Source organism: Sphaeramia orbicularis, chromosome 14, assembly GCF_902148855.1.
Source record: "Sphaeramia orbicularis chromosome 14, fSphaOr1.1, whole genome shotgun sequence".
Classification (NCBI taxonomy): Eukaryota; Metazoa; Chordata; class Actinopteri; order Kurtiformes; family Apogonidae; genus Sphaeramia; species Sphaeramia orbicularis.
In genome coordinates this window covers 23484793-23499481 of record NC_043970.1, presented here as the reverse complement: position 1 = coordinate 23499481, position 14689 = coordinate 23484793, and the positions used below count along the sequence as shown (strand labels likewise).

The 14689-nt window shown below is 38.2% G+C and overlaps 2 protein-coding genes across 2 annotated transcripts; one reads left to right on the top strand and one right to left on the bottom strand.

Moving 5' to 3' along the window:
• Positions 1-289: 289 nt before the first annotated feature.
• Positions 290-9504, top strand: npm1a (nucleophosmin 1a). Its single transcript, XM_030154638.1, is given in 11 exon segments — positions 290-451; positions 1797-1876; positions 2944-3063; positions 3183-3276; positions 3428-3540; positions 3633-3716; positions 6542-6583; positions 6665-6745; positions 6854-6964; positions 7064-7138; positions 8401-9504. Coding segments are annotated over 11 exon segments (900 nt in total). The 5' UTR covers positions 290-402; the 3' UTR covers positions 8452-9504.
• Positions 9505-10330: 826 nt separating this feature from the next.
• On the bottom strand, positions 10331-14376 carry LOC115433307 (claudin-7-B-like). Its single transcript, XM_030154637.1, has 4 exons — positions 13926-14376; positions 11664-11828; positions 11483-11567; positions 10331-11297 (listed from the first exon to the last, which is right to left on the bottom strand). Exons 1-4 carry the CDS (start codon positions 14146-14148, stop codon positions 11150-11152), a joined length of 621 nt encoding a protein of 206 aa, XP_030010497.1. The 5' UTR covers positions 14149-14376; the 3' UTR covers positions 10331-11149.
• Between the last annotated feature and the right edge of the window lie 313 nt (positions 14377-14689).

The following is a 14689-nucleotide window of genomic DNA, read 5'->3' as shown; positions in this document are numbered from 1 at the left end:
CTGGTGATGGTAATATATTGACTATATTACTCCTGACACGCTGAGGAAGTTTTGATTTCATATTGTGAATCATCATGTCTCATTAATGTAAAAACAGGTATTTTTTCTGGTCATTAAATTGTTGAAAAAGATTTTAAAAAATAAATAAAAAGAAAAGACAAAAAGAAAAAAAAGAAGAAGAAAGAAAAAAAGAAAAAAAGAAAAAAAATTGTTGTGATACAGTACCTGCCTTCGTCCAGCAGGGGGCGGTGTTCATCATTTTATTCTGCCTGAGCCAGCGAAGAAGAAGAAGAAGAGAAGGCGGAGAACCACGTTAGTTCAAGAGTGTCTGGTATCAATAGCTGGTTATTCTTCCACTGCAGTCCAACAAGAGGGTGTCTGTCATCGTTTTAATCTTAAAAAATGAACGGTTTAGTGGAAGAACCAATGGCGCCACAGACCTTTCTTTACGGTGAGTTAACGTCAACATTTTGGATGTAAACTACAATCGACATGTTTCACCTTTCGCACCTCAGCAGAAGTCAGAACCAGACATGCTATAAATTAGCGACACATTGGCTTCACTAAGGCAGAGTAATACTTATTGTATCTGAAGTATTTAAAGTGTATAACTGTGTATTATTAGTCTGTGGTGACATTGTTAAGAGAATTAGCAGCGCGAGCTCAATTTGCTTAACACGTGTTTTCGTATCAATATGGCGGCGCCCATATTTTTTTTTAACATAGGTAGTATTTATGCACTTTATCGACGAGGGGATAAGAAATTCCCCCGTAGCTTAATATACTCTCGAATGGTTGGAACTGTTCTGTTAAAGCTGAACTTTGTCGTACCTGTGTGTTGTAGTTTAATGCTAGGTCGCTAACACAACGTGGGTTCAGTCAGACGCACGCGGGCATAAGTTGATGCTAGCTGATGTGTCTTCCTCGTTTTCAGACCAGTTTCTTTCTGCTTACTGTCACCTACGATTTATATATTTCTGATGGAAACACTGAGAAACATTAAAGCAGCATTTATGTGTTCAGCTTCTTTTTTTGGATATATCACCCAATCCAACCTATAAATACATCTCATGTGTAAAAATGAACCTCAGGTGACCCCGTAATATGTAGGGCAATGAAGAAAAAATGGTGAAATCCCTCTTGTATCCCTCTATTATTGAATCAGTGTTAATCATTTCATGTATGATCATTCAGAAGAAGTAAAGAACCCTTTTTGAGATTTAACCCAGAATTTAGAGATTTTTGGTATGTTTAGATTAATGAAGCATAATCCCAAATGAACCCGAGACAGTGAATATACAAAGGGTTCCCTAGAAGACTGTCAAATATTAACATCTGTGAGAAATGTCATTGGTTAGAGCTGAAAAACTTTTACATATTTCCATTATTCTAGATCTATTTAATTAAAAATCAGGAGCTCAAAGTTAAACTCAATTGCTAGTGATTAAAGTTGTGCAAGTACGTTACTTACTAAAAGTTCATCATTTGTTGTAGTAGTGATTTTTTTTTTTTCTTTTTTCATTTTCATTCTGTCTCTTTATAATGTGTCGAGAGCCATGTGGAAATTTTCACACGAGTAGTCTCTGGAGCTCCCCCTTGTGTGCAGGCAACAAACGACATTTTACACTAAATGATCACAGAGCAGATGGCATGTGTTCAAAGGGGCTTTCCCATAACTTTCACTTTACCTGCAGTGAAGACACTTTCATTGTCAATCAAAACTATAAAACTTGGTGTATGTCCTGTTTAAATGCACTGTTTTCTGTCTGATCACTATATTAATGCTTTTCTGTCAGGTTGTGTGCTGGAATCTGGTAAGGAGGTGGTGTTCAATCCTGAGGATGATGACTTTGAACATCAGCTAGACATAAGAATGGTGAGTTCTACAGAGTACAACCTTTGTAGAGTATTAGAGATTCAGCTTAGCCTCTCTAGGCTTCATTAGTTTCTTTGAGGGCCTGCATCCGTATAGTTTTTTTTTTTGTTTGTTTTCATGCCTGTGTTGAGAAAATAAGCACTTTGCATAACAATTGTTCAAAAAGATAATCATGATAACCATGTGTCCTCGAAAACCTGGCAAATGATTGATCAATTTTTCAGTTGTGGAAAATATATGGAAAATAAGAAAAAAGGTCAAAAGTCCTGGAAATGGTTAAATTATCCTGGAAATTTGTTTATCCTCCCTCTGCCCTGTAGAAGTAGGCCTAAGAGAGAAGAGAAGGTTGAGTTGGGAATTGCCTCACTCCAGTTTGTCAGGCTAATGAAGTGCTACGCTGTAATCTGTGGTTGTGTTTGTATTATTCTAATACATTTGTCATAATTAATTTTCATAGATAAATTATAGCCATAGACTTCACATCAAATGTCTGAGTAATAAACATAGAAACAATCTGGGTAAATGCAAGTTACAACTGTAGAAAAGAACACTTCCAAAGAATGAGGGGGAATGGATTTGTGTAGGATGTGATAAATTGTCTCGATAGCGGTTGAAAATGTTCTGGAAAATTATTTCAGGGAAAGAGTGGGAGCCCTGATGAAATATTAAATCCAAGTGTCGTATCAAAGTTTGGATACGAAACTGCATGCATTTTTTTCCCAACACTGCAAAAATGCTTCATGCCAAAATTCCTCAGTGCACTTCTGCTTTTCTGCCAGGGAAAAAAAAAAACTATGTAGGCCTTAGAATGTTGCTGCGTGAGTTAGCGTTGTGTTGCTGTGGAAAATGTCTAGCCATCAGAGTTCCCTGCATTATATCTGGGAACAGTGAGTAATAGTAAGCTACATAATTGTCTAAAACTAGTGTTATTTCTAAACTGTCAGAGCATACTGAACTTAATCACCCTAAATCTCACTTTGCATGATTGTAGGCTTAATGGTCAGCTGCTGTACTGATTTCATGTTTTTTTTTATTTTTTGTTCGTTTGTTTGTTTGTTTTTTGTCAGGCCTGTGTGGACCCCAGCACCAAAGATGAAATGCACACAGTGGAAGTGGAAGGACAGGACATGGAGGGTCAGAAAATTAAGGCAGCCTTGGTTTCACTAAAACCTTCCACTCTGCCTAGTGTAAGTAGTAATCTGTTTTGTCCATGTTCTTTATTCTAGTTTTCAGTGTGATTGATTATAAACAGCAGCATCCAGTTAACACCAAGAACAATGATTCTAATTTGAGCTTTATTTTGCAGGTATGTCTTGGTGGTTTTACAATCACACCCCCAGCAGTTTTTCGTCTGAAGGCAGGCTCTGGTCCAATTCATATCAGTGGACAACACCTTGTCAGTAAGTATCAGTATCTGAAATGAGCAGGAAAATGCTTCTTGAATCTTAGGAGATGCTAAGGATGATGCCAAATTAAGTAATTTATTTAGTTGGATTATGGTATAACAGTTATTTAGTTATGTCCTTCTAACATTCTTAAACTTCTTTAAAGTGATGGAAGCTGATCATGATTTTGATGAAGATGACGAAGATGTGGAAGGAGAGGAGGAAGAAGTGAAAAATTCAAAGAAAAGACCTGCTTCCTCTCCTGCTGTCAAATCACAGGTTTGTTTTATTTAATTTGTAAAAAAAAAAAAAAAAAAAGTTTATCAATTTGAGAATCAGATGACCATGATTTACTTTGGATGTCTTTGCAGAAAAAGATGAAAATGGAAGAGGTGGAGGAGGAGGGTGACGACGATGAAGATGAGGAGGAGGAGGACGACGATGAGGACATGTGAGTGTCAGCGGCTTCTCAACCATCAACACTTTTAACTGTTTATCAAACCAAAATATTTTTTATTCTGCTCAAAGATGATTTCATGTGTATGACAGTAGTTGATGTAAATGTTTGACTGCCTTCAGATAGTAACTTTAGATGGAACTGGTACACAGCTTGTCACTAAAGGTGTTTTGAAATGGCTGTTAGTCGAGATGGAAGACTCTTGTCTTTAAAATGAAAAGCATAATTTATCATATTTAAACACTGTTAAACTGATTAGTAGTGCATTTATTCTAGAGCAGTGTTTCAGCTGTCAGTGAGCATCAGTCATTTTAACAGCTGCTCATTTATGGTCAATGTAAAATATAGATGAAGGTTTGGCTTTCTCTCATACTATGTATTCGTTTCTGTACCACTGGGAAACACAGGACCAGTGTAGCCAGTAGTGGATAGAACCATGATTTTTGACAAGACAACAAAGAAGCAACTCAAAAGACCTCCATCATGTGAATTACTGGTGTAGCAAATTGAGATACTTTTTACTCCTGGCTGCCATCTAGTGGATGTATTGCTCAACACACATCAGTCAAAGTCAGGGGTGTTAAACTCTGGTCCTTGAGGGCTGGTATCCTGCATGTTTTAGATATTTCCCTCTTCCATCACACTTGGAAGCCATTACATCGTGATCAGGTTTCTGCAGAGCTGGATGATGAGCTGATCATTAATTGAACCAGGTGTGCTGGAAGAGGGAAGTATCTAAAACATGCAGGATACTGGCCCTCGAGGACCAGTGTTTGACACCTGTGGTCGAAGTGAGTGAAACATGCTTTAATTAATTCAATAAAAGTTTTCTCTGCTGTATTGAAAACATACCGACTGTGACCCCAGCACTGATTACTGAAGAGTGAAATTTGCATAACCTCAGTAGAGACATTTTCAGTGTTCTAAGATCATAGTAAATGGAGGGTTATTTGAGGTTGAAGTTAATATAAAAGACTGGCATGTGCTTATGTACTTCAAGTTGTGGTGGGATCCGGTCATTAGTTCATATATGAGCTCACAACTGTCTTAACTGATTACACACGATGGCTACAGTTAGGGCTGAGCGATAAAACAATAATGCTATATATCGTGATACAACCTTTCCTTGATAGAAATATGAGACATGCTCGATACAGTTTCGATAGAATTCATTAGTTCATGTTTTGACAGACGTGAGAACAGCCAATCACAATTAAGTAGTGCCACACCGAACCAATCGCGCTAGAGCCACGTCATGTTAGGTTGACGCACACTGCACAGGCGTAAGGGCCACCGCAGCACACACGCTAATGTTTGGGCTGCAGCGGGAGGTATTGAGTGTTCCCACGGGAGAAAATGTGACCGAGAACTCGGGCGACCGGGTTACTGAAAAGTAGGTTGCGAACAGTTGCCATTCTGGTGTACAACAGAGGCATAAATGCTGGGAGTCGGACGTTCAAAACATGTTGGTTCACTTTGGGTTTACGCCAGTTATGGCATGGAGGTACATGCCATAACTGGCGTAAACCCAAAGTGAACCAACATATTTTGCTTTGTGTGTGTGTGGGGGGGGGGGTTGCGGTCCTTGCGCACCGCAATACTAATACACACACCGTAGGCTGTATAACTGAAAGTTAAGACACTTATAAGATGGGGGTCAATAAATGTTAAGATGGTGGGCTGGGGGGAGATGAATAAAGCAGGGGAATAATATGTAACAACAGAGGGGGGATAATTCTAAGAGCGGAGGTAGGGATTTCTTCATAAGTACCACTATCTATTTCTTTCACTCTCTGATGTCTTCACAACTAACTTATGAGTAGTGGAAAATTTAAGCTTGACAAACAATGGTGATTTGATTTATATCGTGATGCATATCGATATCGTCTGATATGAAAAAAGCTATCATGATTTGATTTTTTTCCATATCACCCAGCCCTAGTTACAGTGCACTACTTTCTTTGGGAGTTGTCAGGTGTTCCCACTAAATCCTCAAGCTAACGCCTGAGTTCTTTATTTTCTTTTTATCACTGGGTAAATTTAACTCGGGACTAGTGAGATAATGTCAGCCAACCAGGTCCCCGAACAACTACTTGCAACACAAACTTCAAACATGCACAAATCATCCATAATGTTTTACTCACCGAAATGCACCATGTATATCCTTATTGCATGGTGATGGCAATCCATTTTCTAAGTAGTTAAACTCTTTTCATTCATTCTTTCTTTATTTAAGGATTCCCGTTGGTCTCTACAGAAGTTGAGACTCTTCTTCCAGGGGTCCGTTCCCAATATTAAAGCATTACAATTTATACATTTACGAAGCACATAGACAGGAAAAAAAACAGTTGTACATTAATTTAGCATTGTTTCATTGTTGATTACAGATTTCTTAAGATTTGTCTTAAAAACAATATTATTACTTATCAATATAAATATGTTGCAATTTCTACATTCACAAAACAGAGAAAAAAAACATAGTTACATAACATTCTTATAATTCATCTCTCATTTCATTCTCTCAGTTCATTAGGCTTCTTTCTCCTTGTGTCTTTAACGTGTTACTGCATGTGTTTGTGAATGTGTTAAAACCACCTGTAAATTGTGAAAGTGTTTCATCACTGGTAGTTTGTGTATTGAGGCAACCACATGACTTTGTTTGCATATCCAAAATAAACTAAACAGGTACCCACTAGGCTAAACGGTTCTGTTCAAGAACCTTTAGATATTAATGGAACTGTTTTCTTATTATCCGACTTTATTTTATGTTCAATATTTTGTTTTTTTTCCCCTATATTTTCTATTAGGGAAGATGATGATGAGGAAGATGAGGAAGAGAGTGAAGAGGAGGAGACACCTGTTAAGGTGAGCATGTGTTTCATTTAAGTTTGGCTGTTCCTGCCACCTGAGCTTGCAGTCAGTCTAACAGTTTGGTATTTGCTACAGGCCAAGCCTATGCCATCGAAGCCAAAAGCTGCTGCTCAGAATGGAAAAAGTCCTAAAGCAACCACTCCCGCCAAAAAAGAGGTAACGAGTACTTTAAATACTCAATTTGTCTTCAGTTATGTCATTTGTTTTTTATGCTTTTGTGTGTAAGGGTCTCTCTTAATACCCAAGAAATGGTGTTTATTACAGGAAAAAACTCCTAAAGGCAAGGGCGAGAAATCACCTAAAACCCCACCAACTCCCAAAGAAGCTCTAACACTTCCTGAAATTAAAGAAAAGATGATGGAAGCCATGAAGAAGGTTGGTGGTCTGGAGCATTCTTGAGTCAGATGTACCATTATGATAAAACATATTCAAAGCAAACAGACGGTGCATGTTCTTGTGTTTCTGTTTTTACAGGGAATATCGTTACCTAAACTTCAGCCCAAGTTTGAGAACTTTGTGAAGAACAGTTACAGGGTCAAAGATGGCAAGGTAAACAATAGTTTATTAATTTGATAAAGGATGAATTAGAAATTTCAATTTGTAGGTTTCGTAGTTTTTTTGCAAGTGTAAAAAACAGTGGCTGTATTCAAACATTCTGAGGGTCCTCTGATACAGTTGCTAACTCATCCAAAAAACGTCTTAGAAACCCAACCTCTGATTTCCACTGGATTTGTCTGCATCTTATGCTGCATTTCAAAGTGCTGGGAGGTGGGAAGTTTCTGACGTCCAACTCGGTAAAATGCATTGGAACACCTGTTGAAGCCAGAGGTCCTGGTTGCAAAGTGGGGCTAGATCGAAGTACCCCAACCTCAGCACCAACTACAACGTGATGTCAACACAACAATGGCAGCTCATAGTTTGCAAGTTCACAATGAAAAAAAAAAACTTTACATTGTTGAATTGGCTCATCCGTCATTTTGCCTCTTCCATCTCGTTTGCGTATATGAGAAAACTGTACAGTCGACAGTCAAAATGCCTTTACTGTAACAAAGCAAACAGGAGTTTAGATTTACAATCTTCATGAAATGTGTAATGGGAGATATTGTTGATTTGGTTTATATGTAGTCTGGGGCTTACATATTGTACTCTGTATACTTTAGTCTCCATTTGTTTGTTTATTTCTGGCAGAATGGTTGCACAATGGTGATACAACCAATATAAAAGTGCTATGACTAGTTATTCCCTGTTCTCTTATTTAATGTGATAAATAGCCAATGAAGGAAATATATTTGGTTATGAATTTGGCACTAAAAGTAAGGCAAGGGCAGGACTAGATAAGCCTTTGCTTCTTTCTGTCCCTTCTCAAACTTTGTTTGAGTTGATTCATTTGTACACTTATGTTAAACTTACTGTATTTCATTACTTCTTCTGTGATTAATGACCATTGCTGGGTGTATATATAATTGACTTCTTGATTTTATTGTTTTTAGTTCTTTTTTATTTTAAAGTTTGAGACAAACAAATAAATTTGTTGTTTATGTTCAACATGGATTGCATGGAATACTATGAGGTGGGATGTAGTTAAAGTGAGATATATTTTACCTCCCAGCACTCTGGAATGCAGCATTGACTGTTTTCATTGTCATCTCGGTACCAGCATTAACCTACAAAATGTTTGAAAACACTCGCCTATCTCCTACTATAGTCTAGTTTTAGCTAAAATATTAAACTACATGTGTTCCTTTACTTTTTCTCATCCTGTTGCATTTTAACGTCACATTACCTGCTAATTTGATTCTGTTTTCTTGTAGGTCATTGCGGAACTGTGGAAATGGAAACAGTCGCTGAAGGAGGCAAAATAGCCATCAGGATAGTTTTATTTCTTTTTATGGCTTGTTTATACCCTTACCACCTGCCCAATCCTCTGAAACCAAACTCGGTGCCTCACACTTGTCATAAATTCATTCTGTGTCTGACATCACCTCCACCTGCCCGTTATGACTGCAGAGCTGGTGATGTGGACTGTGATGGTGTTTTTTCCACCTCTGATCACCCCTTTAAAAAGGCAGGTTACTATTTGCATCTTTGTAAATGTGTAAATAAAAATTCTTGCAAGATTGTTGACACGTAGTGTGGGGAATACCTTCAGGTTTTTTTTTTTTTATTTTATTTTAATATATACAGTTAAGGTTGAATTGGCCTCATGCAGTCATAAAAATGCACAGACTGGATAATTACAGACTTAAAGTATGTTAGACGAGTAGCAATGCATTTAGTTCCATTTAACAGCCAGTAAAAAAAAATATCTGCAGTCATAACACCCTACCCTTTCATGTGTCGCCAATAATAGTTTTCATCCATTACGTAAGAATGCTCAGCACTTTTGGAAACTGCTACTTCAGTTCGTTTGAATGTGTATGCCAGTGTTAGATTCCAGGTAAAGATCCATGACATTCATCTCTACCCTTCTTAAAATGTTTCCTGTACCTTTTTAATATTTACCGTCCAGAAATTAAATGAAGCAGTTGTATCTACAGTAGAAGACTGTTAGATGTGGAGCACCCTCTACATTTCAGCTGTACTGACCAAAGTGGAGAGTGAATGATCTGCTTCACTGACCTAGTATTGAACCTTTGTGACTGAATGCATGAAGGAATTAGTCATCAAATGAGCATTTTCATTCCAAACTGCTACAGAAATCTTCTGCATTGTAACACCCTTTTAGAAATGGCAGTCACTATGTTTTACAAAGCTGCATATTCTGCTCATAACACGTTTTATCATGTAAAGTTCATGCATGAGGCCTTAATGGAGATCATTCCATGTTCTGAAAACCCAAGTGCAAGTTTGTATGATTCAGATTTAATGTGGATTTGGAAGGAATACGTTGATTAAATAAAAACTAATATACATCACTTTTTTTGTGTGTGTGTTGTCCAATTTTTCTGAGAAACAAATCGTTTGCACCCTTTTGAACTGTTTTAATTCCAAGATGGAAACTACACAAAGTACAATGTTATAGACAGGATGCACAGGTTTCTACTTCAGACTGTAAAGATAAGGTTGACACAACTCCCTCTTAGGCTGTTAATAGAAATTTCTGGCCTTAGAACCATAATATTCTGTGTCAGGTTTAGGGGTATAAGTCCTTACTGGAGCATTTACATTGTCAAATAGGCAAATTTAATGGGATCACAAACCCCACATTTGACATCAAATCTAACACCCATCCATATAAATGTGGACAGGTTCTAGTGTGTTACTGCTGAACATTTACTGATTCAAAGTATAAAGTGTTCTTGACAGTGAGTTTAACCACCCAATGTTCCCTGGCACCAAATGAAGGTATTCATCCAAGTAAGTCACATCCATCAGTGCACAATAACCGCCAGTTTCTTTGCCAACGGAAAACATTTAGCTTAAAGGCCACTAGGTGGCAGTCACACCAAAGCTACATTAGTTTTGTAAGCCATTATGATGCTGTGACTCATAGGAAGATGGCTTCCAGCCAGATGAGTGTGCCCCTGGTGGGCTCCTGCATATTTGTAATGGGAAAATCATCTGCCACCTGAGTCAGTCATGTCAGTTTATATACTTTAGTCAATGCTAACACTTTGAGGGCAGTGTATTCATTCAGATAACTACTTATCCTACATGCACAGTTATTTCACAGCTCCTTTTTTTTTTTTGAACATGGTGCCATGTCCTACAAATTTACAACAAACCAGTCCACAACAAGCCAAAAATTTTAAGATTTATTTTATATACAACACAACTTCACAAATCACAATTTGAAAACTTAAAAAAATGCAAATTTGATGAGTGCAGCAATAGCACAGAATAAGCCAAACCCATTCACACAGTCATTACAAAACAAAGTTGACTACCACGTTCATATGCAGCATGACAGCCAAAGATTGGCAACTTGAGTATACACAAAGATCACTATATTGCATTTTATGGTCATAATTTCATTCCAGCATTTGATTAAACAGAACAGTCTACAGTGGTACTGAGTGATTTGTCATTTTCCATATAAATAAGGCACAAAACACAAAGAAATGGTAGCAAATTGATTCTCAGGTGAGGAGTCTTCTCTGCATTCAGCCTACACACTGATAGAGTTGTCCAGTCAGATGTGCGACAATTTCACCAGACACACAGTACATTCCAATGCACTACAAACTGTAGTATGCAGCACGTAAAACATACCAACTTCTACAATGTCACTGGGTGTGTCACCTACATGTAACTTAGTGCTTTACACATGTCAACTAAATGGAAAGTATACATATAGTATACAGAGAAGCAAGCACAGGCTATGGTTTCAGGGGGATAATGGTCAATGAGTTCTTTTCTTGAAGTAAACAGCCATTATTAAAGACTTTAATGAGTTTGTTAAAAATAATATTACAGTAACAACACAGGGAAACCCTGAAGACAAATACAAAATAAAAACCAGGCAGATGACCACCTTCTGGTGCACAACCTTTCAACATCTGAGTTGGACTAGTTTGTTAAAATGTTCCTTCAGCCTCTTCAGGCCAGATCTTATCCTGCTTAAACATATTCCTTGCTAGTGCTGGGAGCTCTGGGGTACTTTGGTGCAGATTTTCCTCTTGGGCAGGATGCTGCTAGCATACCACCCCCGATAATAACCAGGAATGCGCCGGCCCAGGCGATGAAGATGGCAGACCCAAACTCATACCTTCAGAAAGACAAGTTGCATTAAATTAGAAGATAAGCCACACCAAGGAGAACTTTAACTTCACATAAGAAAAAAACCCATTTAGAATCAGTTTATCCGTCAGTCAGATATAGGTGAATGCAATTTAGCTGGCCTTTGAGAGTAAGACAAGAGAAAAAGAACAGTTAAACTCAGCAGGTTCTTACTTAGTATTGACGGGGGTGAAGGGGTTGTAGAAGGCCTGGATGATGTCATGAGCATACCAAGAGCAGGCGACGATGGCACACAAAGCTGTGGGGGAAAAAAGATGAAAACCATTAAAGTCTATTCAATCTAATCACCTAAGAATTCAAGGAAGAAAACCTCAAACTTAAAATGATTCCTTACATCCAATCAGAAGGATGATGCCGCCTGTCATGGCAATGCGGGACTTGCGTGTTTTGTCATCTCCTCCACAGGTGGTGCACTTCATTCCCATGCATGCTACACCCAGTCCTGCTACAGTTACAATAATACTCACAATCATGAGAGCACGGGTTGCCTGGAGGGCACCTGGGAGAAAGGACAAGATGAGGTTATCCATTAGTTTAACTGACAAGGTAATGTTTATTCACTTAGTACATACTGTAGGATCAAGGGTGGGGCAAAACTAGACTTCAGAAAACAAAAAATTACATAACGGCATTGAAAACAAGCTCCTATTTGGATAATAGTGCTGTTAAAATGAGTGTTTCTGATTTTGTGTTTACTAGCCACCATTTGGAATAGAAAAACACTTGTTAATGTACAACAGAGCGGCTTCTGTCTCTTGTGTGTCACTGCCGCTCCCTATAACAACGCGCCACAGAAACCGGTAGAGACGGGGGGGGGGACTTGCATGCAAGTCAGGAACTGGTCTGACCAGGTTTCAGGTTTCATCATGAGGACGACACTCCCCGATTTCGTCTACTACTACCTGCTCTCAACAGGTGGACATTCCGCTGCTTCAAAGTGCCATTCAGTGACACACAAACTCCCCTGTGTTTCTAATCAGTGGCTGCAAAAAAATGTGATTAAATCTCTTAAGACAAATTTTTAGAACCCACACATCCTTAAGTTTAGGTGTCATTGTTGATTCTAAGTAGGTATTTGTGAATATTGAGCTATTATTTGTTCAATCACTTCATATCTGACCACAGTTTTAAGTCACACACAATTTATCTGAGCTAGGTTGTGTGCGTGTTTGTGTTCAAACATGAATACGATAAGACACATTGTGTAGCAGATATTTTATCAAGCACCACGATAAGTTAAAGAAAAACTAAAATATATAAATAAATAATCCAGAAAGTGGAAACAACCACTTCATGAACCTCTAGCTTGCCTTGCAACAACAAACTTTAAGTTAAATGTGGATGTGAGTTAATATCAAACTGGAAAAATAAGCAGTTCAATAAGATATTTTCTCAGAGCCACATTCAGGTGGGTCACTGGCCTGAGGGGAAATCTACGTCAGTGAATTTAAAACATGCATAGTTATGAATCCAACAGCCATTTGTTGCTCTACAGTTGACCCATTTAGCTACTTCTCACAGATAAGAGTCATAAAAAAAACAATATACAAGCAACAGTGAGAGCAAAATTCAACCTCGTTCAACACACTTAGGATTAAAATGCATGTATTAAATCTTATAGTATTTGTATTATGTTAATATTCATCTCACATTTTTCCATTTATTTACAGTCACTTTTCTCTGTTAATAATTATGGATGAAACAGGTAAATAATGAATTAGTTTCCCAGAACACTCCCACTGCATCCCGGAAGCAGGGTGTTACTTTAGTCCATTGTTAGGCCTTTAGAAAAACTGAAACTCAACGCCACATTTATCGGGGAAGTCAACATTTCTAGGGGCTAAAAAAAAAAGGATCTAATGATAATTTAATGCCCTATAAGTCAAGGCAACATAACTTAAAAATCTGTTGAGCTGGTGTTTAGATGTGTTGACTAAACAGAGGGCAAAACAGGTGTTGTTTAACCTGTAACTAAGCTGCCCAATGCAAATCCTACTCTTCAGTGAGGTGGGGGTGGGGACAAAGGCTACATGGTGAATAGTTGCCAATGCACACCTTCCTTCTTGAAGTAAAGAAGACTTTTTTTTTTTCTTCCTTTATTTTCTGGCCATTAACTATCATGCCTCCTCTATGGCACACTGCAGGTGAGGCCTTCAAAACCAAAGTGACACTCAGAGTTAATAAAAAGGAGGTAATGATTGACAGAACCGGTTAGACCTAAACCACTAATATCTAGCAATAGTTTAACAGTATGGAGTTGGAAGAATGTAGCTCAGGACTGTCCAACAGAACAAGAGGATTGGCTTTGGTATTATAATAGAGTACATGATATATCATAAGGTTTTCCAGCTTAGATTGTGCTTAAAACCAGTGTTACCGTCATAGAAGGAAAAAATAGGTTTTCTTTAGAGGTAACCGTATCTAGGCCTTGGAGAAAGGCTATTATGTGTCCCTGTTAAAGTTATTTATCTGATAGAAACCTGAAAGGCAACATTTTATCACCTTCAAAGCAGCTTTAGACAAAGTTGATCCACCCAAAATAAAAATAAAAATAAAGTTTTAGTTGGACAGTTTTCCTTTACATTATGTTACTTACTGTTGAGCTGTAGGATGGAGTCATAGACTTTACACTGGATTTGGCCTGTGCTCTGGAACGCGCAGGACATCCACAGTCCTTCATACATGGCCACGGCTGTGATGATGTTGTCCCCCACATATGCAGACATCTTCCACTGGGGCAAAATGGTGCCAATTACCAGTCCTATTAAGCCCAGAAGAGCCAGGGCAAAACCCAGAATCTGCAAACCCGAGTTAGCCATGTCCACCTGTTCTGACCTCGAATCAACAAAAGGCGGCGTCCACCTGACGTAAAGGTGAAAATCCTTTTCTCTTTTAAAAAAAAAACTTTTCTTTAATCTGATTAGTTGTTTATATTAAATTATGTATTCCTTTGGCTTGTTTTAAAAGAAAGTTGTCTAAAAAAAAGTGTTTATAAAATAGTAAATGTCTGTCGATGAATCCTCGCGCACCTGTTCCTCTGCCGCACCTTAACTGAGGACGGAGAAGCGGGGACGCGCTTTTTTAGGCGGTTTCAACAGGTGGGCGGGGACGCGCACGTAGTTTCGGCTCGTGAGTCGTATCAGGGGAAGACACCTGAGGTTTCATGATGTCAGGCTTTCCGGAAACAAACACACACGACGGATTTGTTTGGAATCGTCATGCCCACCCTCCGCACTGTTTCTGTGTAATTCAGGTAATTCATGGATTTATGGAACAGTATCTGAAAAAGTCAATGTTCACACACGAACATTTATGTTTTCGGATAATTTTCTACATTACTAAAGCTCACACTATGTACAA